At 38.5% G+C, this 15,908-nt stretch overlaps 1 protein-coding gene across 2 annotated transcripts in view; it reads left to right on the top strand.

The window, feature by feature from the left end:
- Positions 1–14,920, top strand: part of GABRB2 (gamma-aminobutyric acid type A receptor subunit beta2) — a 309,981-nt gene extending 295,061 nt beyond the window's left edge. Inside the window, exon 10 of one of the 2 annotated variants that reach the window (XM_069592543.1) lies at positions 10,854–14,920. In XM_069592543.1, coding sequence (XP_069448644.1) covers positions 10,854–11,201 — 348 coding nt within the window. In that variant the 3' untranslated portion in view covers positions 11,202–14,920. The remainder of the gene's footprint in view (positions 1–10,853) is intronic. The other variant, XM_069592542.1, reaches the window with a different exon arrangement.
- The last annotated feature ends 988 nt before the right edge of the window (positions 14,921–15,908 follow it).

Here is a 15,908-nt window from a genome sequence, read left to right as displayed (position 1 = left end):
GAAATGGTACCTCACTGTGGTTTTGATTTCCATTTCTCTGATAATGAGTGATGCTGAGCAACTTTTCATGTGTTGGTTAGCCATCTGTATGTCTTCTTTGGAGAAATGTCTATTTAGTTCTTTGGCCCATTTTTTGATTGGGTAGTTTATTTTTCTGGAATTGAGCTGTAGGAGTTGCTTGTATATTTTTAAGATTAGTTGTTTGTCAGTTGCTTCATTTGCTATTATTTTCTTCCATTCTGAAGGCTGTGAAAGACAGTTTTTTAATACATTAAATCTGTAAGGAATTTAATGCAGCAGCTTGTGGACTAAACCCTTGGATGTGATTTTGACCCTTGCCATAATCTTTATTTATTTATTTATTTTTTCCAGCTGGAATGATGATTTTTTTTTTATCTTTTTTTTTTAGTTTTTAATTTTTTAAATTTTAAAATCTTTAATTCTTACATGCGTTCCCAAACATGAACCCCCCTCCCACCTCCCTCCCCATAACATCTCTCTGGGTCATCCCCATGCACCAGCCCCAAGCATGCTGTATCCTGCGTCAGACATAGACTGGCGATTCAATTCTTACATGATAGTATACATGTTAGAATGTCATTCTCCCAAAGCATCCCACCCTCTCCCTCTCCCTCTGAGTCCAAAAGTCCGTTATACACATCTGTGTCTTTTTTCCTGTCTTGCATACAGGGTCGTCATTGCCATCTTCCTAAATTCCATATATATGTGTTAGTATACTGTATTGGTGTTTTTCTTTCTGGCTTACTTCACTCTGTATAATCGGCTCCAGTTTCATCCATCTCATCAGAACTGATTCAAATGAATTCTTTTTAACCGCTGAGTAATACTCCATTGTGTATATGTACCACAGCTTTCTTATCCATTCATCTGCTGATGGACATCGAGGTTGTTTCCATGTCCTGGCTATTATAAACAGTGCTGCGCATAATCTTTAAAATTTTGAATTTAAACATCCTTCAGGCAAGCCTGTATTTTTATAGTCTAGTTAACTATACTAGGGCCAACTTATTCCCATTCTCCATTACAACTACTTCATGCTTTGATATGATTTCCCTAGCAGATTTGAATGTGTGATCCTGGGCTTAGTCTAACCCTCTCAGTAATTCAATTCAGCAAGTTTTATTTTAAGTACTTATTTTGTATGGACTGTAGTGGTCAGCATTAGGGACACATAGGCAACATGCCCATGCTTGCCATCATGAGGGAAACTAGGGTTCAGGGAGATTGTAGCAGGAGGATTGACCCAGGTGGAAGAAATTAGCAAGGACGTCCCTAAATGCACCTAGATTTTCTGGAAAAGCGCCGAGGCCTAGGGTAAGCCAAGATTAGAACCAGCTTGTTCTAACTCTGCTGAGAGGGTTGAAAGGGGCAGGGACTCACATAAGGGGATTAGAAAGAGGGGGAGCCTTAGTCCACTGGACAGCCCAGGCTTGTTGAGTGTCTTTTTACAACTGACCTTGTATTAGTCATAGCTTTTATTAAAGGTTTCTCTTCTGGGGTCCTTTGAGAGAAGTGTCTTACTCTTCTCTTTCTGCTCCCAAGGTCTAACTCTGCTTCTGAAAGCTTCATTATCACCTGAAACAGCAACTCGAAACCTCACCATGCTCACTTGGTTTATCCACTTGTCCAGATGGATTATTTTGGTTTGTGACTGAGGCAGAATCTTTCCACCTTATGACAACTATAAAAAGTCAACCAAATGACTGATCCATAAAGAAGAGATGCATTAATGTGATTCCTTAACAAAGTATCAGTCTGCTAAGTAATCCTCAAGATGGGTGCTCCCATGATCTACCCATGAGAATTTAAAAACTGAAAATCAAAACAACAGCTAAATTGCTCATATCTTAGTGCCACCAGTGATCATGTTATAAGTATTTTACCACATAGTGAAAATATTTAGTAGGAAAAACAAGGTTTGAGTTTACAAACATAAATTTGAGTAATTGTTTTACAACTTAACTACCCATGAACTTCAGAATTTTGGTGGGAAAGGTTTACAAAATGCTCCTAGTACAAACTTCTCATGGTATGGTTGTGAGATTTCAAACACAGTAGCATCCTAGAAGGAAAAAAGACATTAAAAAGAATCTCAGCCCTTTTATTTTTCTACTAGCTTTTATTAAAAATGATCATCCTTCATGTACACACTGCTGTATTTGAAATGGGCAACCTAAATTGGATAACCAACAAAGGCCTACAGTATAACACATTGAGCTCTCTGCTCAGTGTTACGTGACAGCCTGGGTGGGAGGGGAGTTTGGGAGAGACTAGATGCATGTATGTGTATGACTGTCCCTTCACTGTTCACCTGAAATGATCAAAACATTGTTATTCATCTATACCTCAATACAAAATTAAAAGTTCAAAAACATTTTTTTTAAAAGATCATCCTTCTGAAACTACCGGGGACTTCAGCAGTGCTCTCGCATTATTTATATTCCAGTTATAAGCTCTCTATCTGGTTACTGTTTCTCTTTTTGCTTCAGTAGAGGAATTAGAAAAGTCACGGATGTTGGCCTTCACTTGCCCTCTTGGAATCTCCATTTCATATTCTACTTGGTAAATTTGCTTTCACCTCTTAGAAGGCTGAGTGCAGGCTAGGTAGTTTCAGAGTATTTTTCCTTTGGAAAGAGTGCTTTGGACATTCCCAGGTGGCTTAACATTTCATTGCCTTAGCATTTAAAGTTACTCAGGTCACAGTGTCAATTCATAGAAGATAAAACAAGGTTTCTTACCCACACACTAGTCGAAGTAATTGAAAATACCAGAGTTAGGATTTCTTGAATTTTTTTTTTCCAATTTCTCACTCTTCTTTGAATGATATGAGTGGTGAACTAGAATCTAAAATAGCCCCATTATGCTTCCCAAGATAAGCATTTGATGCCGCTGGATCACTGAGGGTTGCTGTTTGCATGTCTGTATAAGACAGTAGAACAAGGGCATCTCTCCAGAACATACCAGCTATCACTGACAAAGGTCTGGGAAAGGAAGCAGCAACCCTGAAACCAGTCCTGAAATTAGCTTATTTTATAAAAAATAAGGTCCTCTCTTCATTGTTTAATGCAATATCTTTTAAGCAAAATGGAACTGTTAACTAAATGTGTTTCTTTTCTTTTTGGAAAAAGATTTTGGAATGGGGAATGAGAAGAAGGAAAAGAAAACCTCCTAATCCAAGTGTTTAACATGAATTTGCCATTGTTAGAATCATCCGTGCATGGGTCAGCCTGAAACAGAAGTGCATCTCTCTCTAACTAGTAGAACAGCTGAACGATCAATGTGAAAACTGCCCTCCTTCACAGGGGGTCATTCGTAGGAGAGTCCAGAATGCTGGTGCAAATAAACGAGTGTGTTTCCCAAAATCTCAGCATTTCATTCTTGATGGATAAGCAGAATAATTCCAGAGCAGAATAATTTTAAGAGCAGATTGCTGAATGGGGAACAGAAGAGGGTTTTTTTGTTTTGTTTTTTATTGGTGTTGGACTACTTAAGAGGGCCCCTCCCAAAACCCTTGTGTCAGGAATGGACACTTGTGAGTTAAAAGCTGACTCTAGAAAGCAAGTAGTATAGACCCTTAAAGCAAGACCTGCAGCAAGCTTCTTGCAAGTGTAGTTTATCTATATAGAATGTCAGTTTATTCATTAGTCTTTCCCTCTCATCTGTTTTCCGTCATATATTTTTGGTTTCCTTTTCTCCGTTGTTTTAATTACCATCAGCAGTATTTTCATGGCTGTTTAAATAGGTAAAAATTACAAGACAAAACAGATGACCAGTATTTTGGTATGTTTTCCAGGGCAATAGAGATTGCTCCATGGCCTTTCTGATAAGTTAAAGAGGAACTATCTTTTGTTTATGTTCTGACCCAAAAAAGGGATGATTAGTGGTTTCTCCCTGTCTCCCACTGCTCAAGAGAAAGGCAATTAGGACCATCATTTGGGCAAAGCTGGAGAGGCTGGGAAGGAGATCTGTTTTTTAAAAGGATTAGCTAAATTCATGTGACAGTTGCTATTCCTTCCATTTTATGTAATCTCATTACCTAAGTACAACCTGATACAGGTTCCAAGACTGAACTTATAACTGAAGAAAAGTGTCAAGATAAGCAATTGTATAGCCTTGTCAGTAGGAACAGGAACACTGGAACGAACAGATTAAATGCTAAATGTACTACTTTAACTGTAACTCTAGACAAATCACTAACTAGTCCTAATTCGCAATCTCCTTATTTTTAAAATGAGACTATTAATAATAACTCCCTTGTTACATTATTGTCAAGATCATTATAAACAAGCCAGGCTACTCTTGGATATATATCCAAAAAAAACATAAGTTCAAAAAGATACATGCCACCCCAGTGTTCACAGCAGCATTATTTTCAAGAGGCAATATATGGAAACAACCTTAGTGTCCGTCAGCAGATGGATGGATAAAGAAGATATGGTACATACCCACAATTGAATACTATGCCATGCTAATCACTTCAGTCGTGTCCGACTCTGTGCGACCCCATAGATGGCAGCCCACCAGGCTCCCCCGTCCCTGGGATTCTTGCCTGGAGAATTGAATACTACTCAGCCATAAAAAAATAATGAAATTTTCCCATTTGCAGCAACGTGGATGGACTTGGAGGACATTATGCCGAGTGATATGTCAGACAGAGAAACACAAATACTATATACCACTTATATGTGAAATCTTAAAAATAGGACGTTCTGGTGAATATAACAAAAAAAGAAGCAGACTCACAGATACAAAGAACAAACAAGTGGTTACCAGTGGGCAGGGGGGAGGAGGGACAATATAGGGATAGGGGAGTGGAAGGTACAAAGAACTGGATATAAGACAGGTCCAAGAATGTATTGTACGACACAGGGAATATAGCTAATGTATTGGGATAACTGTAAATGGAAAGTAACCTTTCAAAATCATATAAAAAATTAATTTTTTTAAAAGTTTACATAGTTCAGCTCATTAGTGTCCAACACTTTGCAACCCCATGAACCACAGCATGCCGGGCCTCCCTGTCCATCACCAACTCCCGGAGGTTACCCAAACTCATGTCCATTGAGTTGGTGATGCCATCCAACTGCTGAGTTTTCCAAATTTGCTGACATATTGAGTGCCACACTTTCACAGCATCATCTTTCAGGATTTGAAATAGCTCAACTGGAATTCCATCACCACCACTAGCTTTGTTCATAGTGATGCTTCCCTAAGGCCCACTTGACTTCACATGCCAGGATGTCTGGCTCTAGGTGAGTGATCACACCATCATGATTTCTGGGTCATGAAGATCTTTTTTGTATAATTCTTCTGTGTATTCTTGCCACCTCCTCTTAATATCTTCTGCTTCTGTTAGGTCCATACCATTTCTGTCCTTTATCAAGCCCATCTTTGCATGAAATGTTCCCTTGGTATCTCTAATTTTCTTGAAGAGATCTCTAGTCTTTCCCATTTTGTTGTTTCCCTCTATTTCTTTGCATTGATCGCTGAAGAAGGTTTGTTATCTCTCCTTGCTATTCTTTGGAACTCTGCATTCAAATGGGTATATCTTTCCTTTTCTCCTTTGGTTTTCACTTCCCTTCTTTTCACAGCTATTTGTAGGGCCTCCTCAGACAGCCATTGTGCTTTTCTGCAGGTCTGTTTCTTGGGGATGGTCTTGAAATTGTGTCACACAATGCCTGTCTATAGGGAATAATGGACAGAAGTTTCATGTGTTCTCTAATGGTAAGGACTGTAGTTCTAACTGTAGTTAGAACTTCAGCTGTGTTTCATTGTTTCCCAAGGTATCTGCAGCTGCTTTGTTTAGTCATGTCCTGCTGCTGCAGTCCAGCAGACTAGTAGTTTTCCACATGTGAACCCCAGATCAGCATCACCTCATCACCTGGAAACTTGTTAGAAATGCAGATTATTGAGTCTCATTCTGTATTTACTAACTGAGGAATTCTGGGTGGGGGTGCCAAGAGATGTGTATTTTAACAAGACTTCTCAGGGAATTCTGAGGTTCATTAAAGTTTTGGAGCCACTAAAATAGACTATAGCAGCCCACCAAACCACTACCTGAGTCAGACTTCCCTGATTGATTTGGGAGATGCTGGAGGCAGCATGGAATATTATTGCATTGAGATAATCATCAACAGAGAATTATTACACTATTTTATTACTTCTGAGTAGTAAGATTTTAATTAACTCACTTCATTTTTCTGAACTTCAGTTTCCTGCTCTGTGAAATGGAAATATAGCATATTCTGCAATGATGCAGTAAAGGAGGTCCCTCAAAAAATAATAATAATAATAATAAACTTCAATCAGCAGTCACCTTCCAAAAACAAGTATTTCAAAAAGAAAAAAGGAAAGATAATAGTTGTTCAATTTCACATGCATAATTTAAAAATTATTTTTCTTTTATTTAAACAATGTGCATATCAAGTTGCTTCAGTTCAGTTCAGTTCAGTCACTCAGTTGTGTCCGACTCTTTGCGACCCCATGAATCGCAGCACGCCAGGCCTCCCTGTCCATCACCAACTCCTCGAGTTCACTCAGACTCACGTCCATCGAGTCAGTGATGCCATCCAGCCATCTCATCCTCTGTCGTCCCTTTCTCCTCCTGCCCTCCATCCCTCCCAGCATCAGAGTCTTTTCCAATGAGTCAACTCTTCGCATGAGGTGGCCAAAGTACTGGAGCTTCAGCTTTAGCATCATTCCTTACAAAGAAATGCCAGGGCTGATCTCCTTCAGAATGGACTGGTTGGATCTCCTTGCTATCCAAGGGACTCTCAAGAGTCTTCTCCAACACCACAGTTCAAACGTATCAATTCTTCAGCGCTCAGCCTTCTTCACAGTCCAACTCTCACATCCATACATGACCACAGGAAAAACCATAGCCTTCACTAGATGGACCTTAGTTGGCAAAGTAATGTCTCTGCTTTTGAATATGCTATCTAGGTTGGTCATAACTTTTCTTCCAAGCAGTAAGCGTCTTTTAATTTCATGGCTGCAGTCACCATCTGCAGTGATTTTGGAGCCCCCAAAAATAAAGTCTGACACTGTTTCCACTGTTTCCCCATCTATTTCCAATGAAGTGATAGGACCAGATGCCATGATCTTCGTTTTCTGAATTTGAGCTTTAAGCCAACTTTTTCACTCTCCTCTTTCACTTTCATCAAGAGGCTTTTTAGCTCCTCTTCACTTTCTGCCATAAGGGTGGTGTCATCTGCATATCTGAGGTTATTGATATTTCTCCCGGCAATCTTGATTCCAGCTTGTGTTTCTTCCAGTCCAGCTTTTCTCATGATGTACTCTGCATATAAGTTAAATAAGCAGGGTGACAATATACAGCCTTGACATACTCCTTTTCCTATTTGGAACCTGCCTGTTGTTCCATGTCTAGTTCTAACTGTTGCTTCCTGACCTGCATGCAGATTTCTCAAGAGGCAGGTCAAGTCGCTTTAGTCATGTCCAATTCTTTGCATCCCTATGGACTGTAGCCCACCAGGCTCTTCTGTCCATGGGATTCTCCAGGCAAGAATACTGGAGTGGGTTGCCATTCCCTTTTCCAGGGGATCTTCCCAACCCAGGGATCAAACCTGCATCTCTGTCTCCTGCATTGGCAGGCGGCTTCTTTACCACTAGCGCCACCCAGAGTAAATAAGTTCTATAGATTACTAATGGAAGCTCAACATAATCAATTAAAAAGCCTTTCCCCCTTTACCATTTGAGTTACATAAAAGCCTGTTGAAACACATATAAAAAGCCTTCACCTTTGACCTTTGCTGCTAACACAGTTCACATCCTTTGAAGGAAAACAGACAAGGGGGTAAAAAAATGTAGCCAGTTGACCAGCCAGCCACCAAACCCAGCAGCCCCTAGATGCTTTTGGTCCTAGCCGGAAGGATTAAAACCTAACACTCTTCTGCATACTGAAGATTGTATTACTGTAACAGATTTCCTTAATTTCAATTTGAGTTGTGAAACATCCTTATTACAGGTGTAACATCAATAATATCTTTCCTGCCCTGCCTATATTATAGGGTTGTTCAGATCCATAAAGATGAATCGTATCTCAGTTAGAATTATGTGGGTCTATGGACTTCCCTGGTGGCTCAGAGGTTAAAGTGTCTGTCTGGAATACAGACCTGGAGACCTGGGTTCGATCCCTGGGTTGGGAAGATCCCCTGGAGAAGGGAATGGCAACCCACTCCAGTACTCTTGCCTGGAGAATCCCATGGAGGGAAGAGCCTCATAGGCTACAGTCCATGGGGTCGCAAAGAGTCAGACAGGACTGAGCGACTACACTTTCACTTTCACTTAAGTAATAGAAAACCCAAGTCATGCTGTATTATACAAAAAAAAGAGAGAGAGAGAGGTGTATTATCTTGTTTAGCATCAGCAAATCAGGCATACCAGATACAGACACTCTCAGCAGGTCATGGATTCTCTGTGTCTCCCAGAGTTGGCTTGTTTTCAAGTTAGGATCACCTCTTGCAGTTGGACAAATTCATTAGACTCAAGACCACATACTTTTGGGTACAAACCCAGAGGTAATGTTTCAGAGTCTTTAGTATGCCCACCTGAAGGCTCATCACATGCCATTGGTTCTGAAATGGGCATGTGTCTGTCACTGAAACAATCACTGTGTCAGGATTGCTCTGCTTGACTCCAGCCACATCAGAAGCACAGTAACTGAGAGAGGGGAAGTAGTGGTTCCTTAAATAGAATTATTGCTAGTGGGGCTGTTGAAGGTTCAAATCACAGATGTTTATTTAGTTGACAGTGTTACAGTTAATAGGACTTTACATTAGTTCTAATCTTTAGTGATGTATTTAAATCAAGACACTTATCTTTATCCTCATTAAGGACATTTTGCAAGCCTCCAGGTAACCGCCCCTCCCCTGCACTGAGAAGGTCTTCTTTTATGAGTGTAGAGGGCTATAGTGGGATGGGGCTATTTCTGTTCCTTAGCATGGCATAGTGAGAGAGACCTGATTCCAGTTCTTGCTCTGTCATCTGTTCACTGGGTGAATTTGTGTTAATTTCTTAACCTCTCTGCACCTTATTTTCTGAGCTTGGGATACATGCTGATCCCACTGGACTATTGGAAATGGAAAAGTCAATATGTAAATTACTTAGCCTTAGCTACTAGATAGGGGAGCCTGGTGGGCTACTGTCCATGAGGTCATCATGAAAGAGTCAGATAGGACTCAGGGACTAAACAACAACAAGCTACTAGGTACTGCTCACTAAATTCCCTTCTCATGCATAAAAATGGGGCATCTGTCATATAAGTGGTCCAGGGTACCATGGGAAGTATTTCCATATCTCAGGTGCCTGAGCCTGCTGCTCTAGCAAGAGACCTGTGTCAACAGAGGTGGAAGCCTTGGAGCAGGAAAGAGACTCAAGAGGTGTAGTCCATGCAGTTCCCATCTTCACAATGGTGTGGTAGATTAAATCATCTTATTGATGATGCAGGAAGACATTGAGTTTTAAGTGTCATAAAATGAATTTCATTCAGTCAGCATTTATTTCTTGAGTTCTCACCACAATTTTTTTCCTTGTTTTTTTTTTTTTATCGTATGTATATGAAAAGATGGATGTTAGCTTAACCTATGTGGTAGTCATTTCATAATATATATAAATTGAACTATCATGCTGTGTACCTTAAAATTATACAGTGATATGTATCAATTATTTCTCAATAAAACTGGAAACAAAATATACAAAAATTGATTATAAAAAATATTGGCAGTAGATATATTTCAAGTCTTTACCAAAATAAATATACTATATTATTAATAATAGCTTGTTGTGGTTAGGTTTTATTATCTATGTAGCAGTGGAGGCCTCTTAAAAATAAGACACACAAGTTTTCCCATCTCAACAGAACAAAAAGCATTACATAATCATTTGGTTTTGGAGAATCATGATCTCAGTATTCATCCTTTACTTTTAGACTTGCTAAGAGGAAATAATCCAAGAGAAAAAAGAGTCACCCTGTCAGCGCAGCCACCTTAATTCTAGTCCCTGGGCCCAGAATTCAGCTCCGTACAGAGAGTTCGTATCAAACTCTTAATTCCTGTCTGCTTCTCTTCCCTGGCAAGTCACTCCACTCACCCCTTGACCACCCACACCACCCATAGTCTGTTCAACTGTTATTTTCAAGTTCCTCGTTGTTTTGAATTCACTTGCATTTTGGCAAGTCATGTGTTTCCTGCACTTCTGTAGTTCAGAATTCTTCCTTTACCCTATTTATATTGACACTGAAAATTTAAGGTGACACCTTGTAACTGTGTGGGTGTTAAGAAGCATCAGTTAAATGAAGTTACATAAAAATGTTTCTGGCGTGTGTATCAAGTGCTTAATATATGTTACCTACTACTTTTAGTTCTGGTTTTATCATGAATTCATCTGTAATTAGGCTTCTATTGTGAGCACAATTTAGTAATTCATCCCCTAATACTATTTCAACCCTAGTTCCGTTTAGATTTTTTAGGTATTTTTAATCAAGACTGTAAATTATTTAAAGGGGGAGGTCATGCTTTCCATTTCTCTGCATGCTCTATGTGGAAATCATGAAAATGGTACTAGCAACAATCTATTATACCATTACATCATTACAGCCATCCTCTTGGAGTGGATTATTATACCATTTAGTAGATGAAGAAACTGAAATTCATAGTTTATAGTGGCAGAACCACAGTTCAAATTTAGAGCATGTGGACATAAAGCCAATTCTCTTAATCATGAATATCCGAACTACATATCATAGCACCTTGTGTAAAAATCACCAGTAAAGGCTTTCTGTTTTGAAAGTCTTGTTTGTTTCTTCCCCCTTGCAGATGGACCCCCATGAGAACATCTTACTGAGCACTCTTGAGATAAAAAATGAAATGGCCACCTCCGAGGCTGTGATGGGACTTGGAGACCCAAGGAGCACAATGCTGGCCTATGATGCCTCCAGCATCCAGTATCGGAAAGCCGGGTTGCCCAGGCATAGTTTTGGCCGAAATGCCCTGGAACGGCACGTGGCGCAGAAGAAAAGCCGCCTGCGGAGACGCGCCTCCCAACTGAAAATCACCATTCCCGACTTGACTGATGTGAATGCCATAGATCGGTGGTCCCGCATATTCTTCCCAGTGGTTTTCTCCTTCTTCAACATCGTCTACTGGCTTTATTATGTGAACTAAAACTTAGCCTCCCATGGGAAGCAAGGACTAGATTCCTCTTCAAACCAGTTGTACAGCCTGACATAGAACTTGGAAAACACATCAATCCAGGACAAAAGTGATGCTAAAATACCTTAGTTGCTGGCCTAACCTGTGGTCCAATTCATACCATTTGGGTTGCTTCTGCTAAGTCATGAAAATGCTAAGGTCCTTGGGGTTTTCCATTTAAAATGCAAGTGATTTGTACACATGCTGGCAAGACTGAGTCTGTGTTCCACCTTATCTGCTTAGTACACAGCCTATACAGAGGGGAATAATTTAGATGATCTTCCAGAAGGCTCAGTAGCATCATCAGTCATCTCGCTGAGATGTGGTCATATCCAGATACTCCCCATCTTCATTCCTAAGGTTGTCCTGCTATCTGCCATGCCATGCAAATATGCTTACTGAAGACGATATCTGCCTGTCTTATTAAGCTGATGATGGTGCCACAGGAAGTTAATTCCCACCAGATTCTAGAAGGTTCTCATGTTCTCAAACAAGATAGGGAGAGTCAAGACAGAGACTCAGGAAACCAATTTGGCCAGCCCATGTTTGCTTGAGCTTGGGAATCAACGCTGATGTCTTCCATTTTGACATTTAGAAACGGGGAGACTTCTAAACATGATCATGCCTGGTGGCCGAAAGAAATTTTTCTAAAATGCTCTTTCTGACGCAGTTAAAAATAAGAGTTAATAACCCAGAACAGAGTGAAAAATTCAGAGACAACAGTTGTAACGAAATTAAAGCACGCAAGCAGCATTACCCTTAGCCCATTACAAGCATGTGGTCCATACATACTGTATTCAGTGACAGAAGGTAGAGTGAAAGAGATTTCTTTCCCTCCAAACTCACAAGCTTTTGACAGCCTACCTGAAGAATTTTTATAGTGTCCCTAATCAAAAGACAACCCCTCAACAGAAATGTTAGCAGAATTAGAAGCATCTTAGGTTACACTGGGAGTAATTCCAATGTATGAATATAAAGCACAGACAGAGCTAGCACACAAGATGCTTTTCTCTGACTCTACATTTTCCTGTAGTTTATTTCTGAATTTAATAGGGTATTTCAAAAGAAGGATTTGTTCATTTCTTTAGCGGGCTTAATGGTCTTTTCCAACTTTTCTTGTTTCTGAAATTCTGATTATATTCTTAAGAGACAGACAGAATAAGTCTTTGGAGAGATTTTAAGAGAACTGTATTTCTCTATGTACAGTGAAGTTCACCTTTGTCTTTCATGGCAAACAATACTCAAGAGATTATGTGCACAAGTAGGTTTAGTTGTTGACTTGAGGAGTTTGATTTTTTTAGGGTGCTTTCATTGTATATGTTGCAGTCTGCCTAATCAAATAGGAAGTCATGGAAAATAGAAGAACAACAAAGCCACATTACATGTGAATGTTATGAGCCTCAGTTGATACTGCAGAAAAATGTATAGCTGATAATCAGGCAGGCATGATATATTATTTTTATTCAATTTTTAAATTATGTGATTATGCTTCTTTCTATACTAATTGGATATATGCATTCATATGTTGGACAAAGAGAAAAGAATAAGCTCATATATTTTATTTGTATCAATGTGAAGTTTATATTTTGCCTTTCTCAGAGGAAATAGTGAATTCCTCATTTTTCCTTAGAGTTAGATTTGATTGAAACTTTTCTTAGAGGATGACTTTGCTATTTCTATTTAAAAAAAACAGCACTTCTTTTTAGAGTAACATCCTTACTTGTGCATAGCAGCTAAGGCCAGTATCTGCCTGTGGATAAATGTATGTTTTCTTTCCCTGATGATTCAGCAGCTTAGAATATGATGGAGTCCTGCTGCCCTTCTATTCTTCACTATCAGAGGAAAAAAAGTTTAGCATCTATCTGAATTTGTCCCCCAGATAGGATGGTTTTTTTTTTTTCCACCAGCATAGGGAGCTCTGGCCCTTATTTTTTGTTTATACACTTGAACACCTCTGAGTATGACCTTTGGGCAGAATCCAACCGATGCGTTGCCCATGGGCTCAGAGCAGAGATTCCTTGAGTTTCTCCAGGGACACACTTTCCCCTGGGCAGTCATTTTGAGACATCACACTAATAAAAGTGCCTGCCCCTTGTGACTAGGGGTTAAAGTTTGAGTAGCATATATCAAGAAGGAGCATATTGATAACTCAGGTTCACAACTCCAAAATGCCATTCTGGAAAGGTTTTGCTAGAGACAACTCAGAGCTCCAGCCTAGAAGTGGTTCTTATCTGCAATTAGCATAAAAGCCATACAAATCCTTGATATTGTTATAGGTTCCAACAAAATTTTGATGTCCGGGAAAGTCAACAGAGAAATCTAGATCAAAGTGGACAGAAAAAGCAACTTAGCAGCATGAGCTTCAAAAGCATATGACCAGGGATTCATTTCTGACTGCAGTGTTAAGAAAAATCTTGGGGAAAGGAAAAAGATGGGACACTGGAACAGAAACCCTAGAGTAAAATCCATTGATTGGCATTTAGTAACCATGTAGGTAGAAAAACTTGACTCATCCCACCCAGAGATAACAGTAGATATAGAATTTATTCTTAAACAATTGTGTTTTTTTTTGTAGTTGAACTGAATTTTAGTTACCAGATCGGGGGAGGGGAAGAGAGGGGAGCTAGATCTTTAAGTCTTCAAAACAGCTTGGCATCCAGGACCACAAAAGTATGTTTTGGCAATTCTGATATAGCATTACTATCAGTTTATACATATATGTATAGTTTTTCTTTTGTTTATGAAATAGCCCGATAGCCAGCAATTAAGGTGTTTTTCATCTCTGTGAAATTCATAGGCAAATTCTGACTCTAAAAGGCACACTCTCAATGAAATCTTTGATCTCAATCTGTATATATATATATTGTACATGACTGCTAGTAGGTATGAAATGCATTTTCAGAATTGAAAACTCATGCAACATAATCATGTGTTTGCATAAGGAATGTTACAATTCTTTCTACTGCAATTTAATAACAGGGGAAAAGACTTAAGCAGTGCCATCTAGACCTTTCCTCATTTCTTCAAAAGCAGTGCTAAGTGAAAAATAGTAATAATAAAAAATGGTTTAGGAACCAAAAGACTACATTCTAGTATTAGGAACACACAAAAAAATCTGTCAGCTTACAAAAGCACAACGCATAGAGAAAGTTCAGTGGGATGCATAATGGAGAAATGAATCATGTTTATTTTAAGCAAGACCTGCATTAAATTGTCTACTAAGACAATTTCCATTTTCTATAGGTAACTGTGTTCCAATTTTATGATTGAATTCATACAAAAACAGCCAACAAACAGGTCTTACCGCATATTTACATGTATATATGTGTATATATAGATCCATATAAACATACATACATATATATGCATTCATATGTTGGAAATCAAAAGGAATAAGCTAATATGTTTTATTTCCTTCGTTAAACCAATGTATGAATATTTTTAATTTGGCAGCCGACAAATCAACATATTGAAACAAGTAATACAGGGTACTGAGCATTTCTCTATCAGCGAATCAATGCCTACAGTTCTTATGAACCACTGCACAGTTTGACACTATAATAGTACTGTACCTCAGAACATGGAAATTAACTAGTTCTCACATTGCTTGTCTACTTATTCTCTTTTTCAAGAAAACAACTAGCATTGTTCAATGGTGATTTAAAAGCAAAATGTCTTAAGAAAACAGAAAATGATAAATATATATATATATATATATATTCCTCCCAAGAGGAGGAAAAAAAATAACTAAACCCCACCATGTTGGTTAGGGCAGATACTTTCAACTGTAGCAATCATGCCATTTTGCTAAGTGTACAGAGTCCATGTAATGTGAGCAACCATAACTTTCACTGAGCGTGTGTAAATATTAAAACAGATTTCTTAAATATTTTTAACTTCTAATTTGTATTTTATGGTAAGGCAATGTGCTAATTCTGTTTATGGCTTAAGTTGCTGTGTTATTATGTAAATAATTAAACATGCTGTAAATGAATAGTCAATAGATACAAATCATTATTTAGTTTTTTTTTTTTAATTTTTACTAAGTAAAAATAGTTACTGCAGCCCCAGCAGAGAAATTCAAACACCCTTTTGCATAAATGCTTTGGGATCCCAGACAGAAGGGTTTTAATTTGCTCTCTCTCTCTCACACACACACACACACATACACACACACTTTTTCTTGTCAGTCCCACTCATACCCCATCTATGGGAAACACTGTAGTGTTTATAACAACCAAGAGATAGCCTTAGAAATGGCAACTGGGAGAAGCAGAAATGATCATTGATTATTTGATAGATCTTTTTATATGTAAGAGTTTAAGAAACCAAAGTTCATAACTTAAATCTCAATTTTCAAAGAGTAAAAGTTTATATTGATGGCACTACAGGAAAACAAATGCTTATTATATACCTGCTCCAGATATATGTTTCACAATAGCACATAGAGAAGACTTTTTTTTTAATAATAGCATTTGTCCTTAGATAGCATTTTTCCTTTTAACCAAAGACTCCATAATTATTTTAAAAAAAGGAAAATGGAAAAATGAGGGAAAATGGGAGAAAAAAAGACACTGCTTCACACCAAAGGTTTAAAAAATATTTTCCAAATACACTAGGGACATTGTAAAAAAAAGTAGTAAGGAGCCAACAGAATGCTAATTAAGATACTGCCCTAAG

The sequence above is a fragment of the Ovis canadensis genome, chromosome 5 (genome assembly GCF_042477335.2).
Source record: "Ovis canadensis isolate MfBH-ARS-UI-01 breed Bighorn chromosome 5, ARS-UI_OviCan_v2, whole genome shotgun sequence".
NCBI classification, from domain to species: domain Eukaryota; kingdom Metazoa; phylum Chordata; class Mammalia; order Artiodactyla; family Bovidae; genus Ovis; species Ovis canadensis.
Note: the sequence above shows the minus strand (reverse complement) of the source record. Positions and strands in the feature narration are given on the sequence as shown.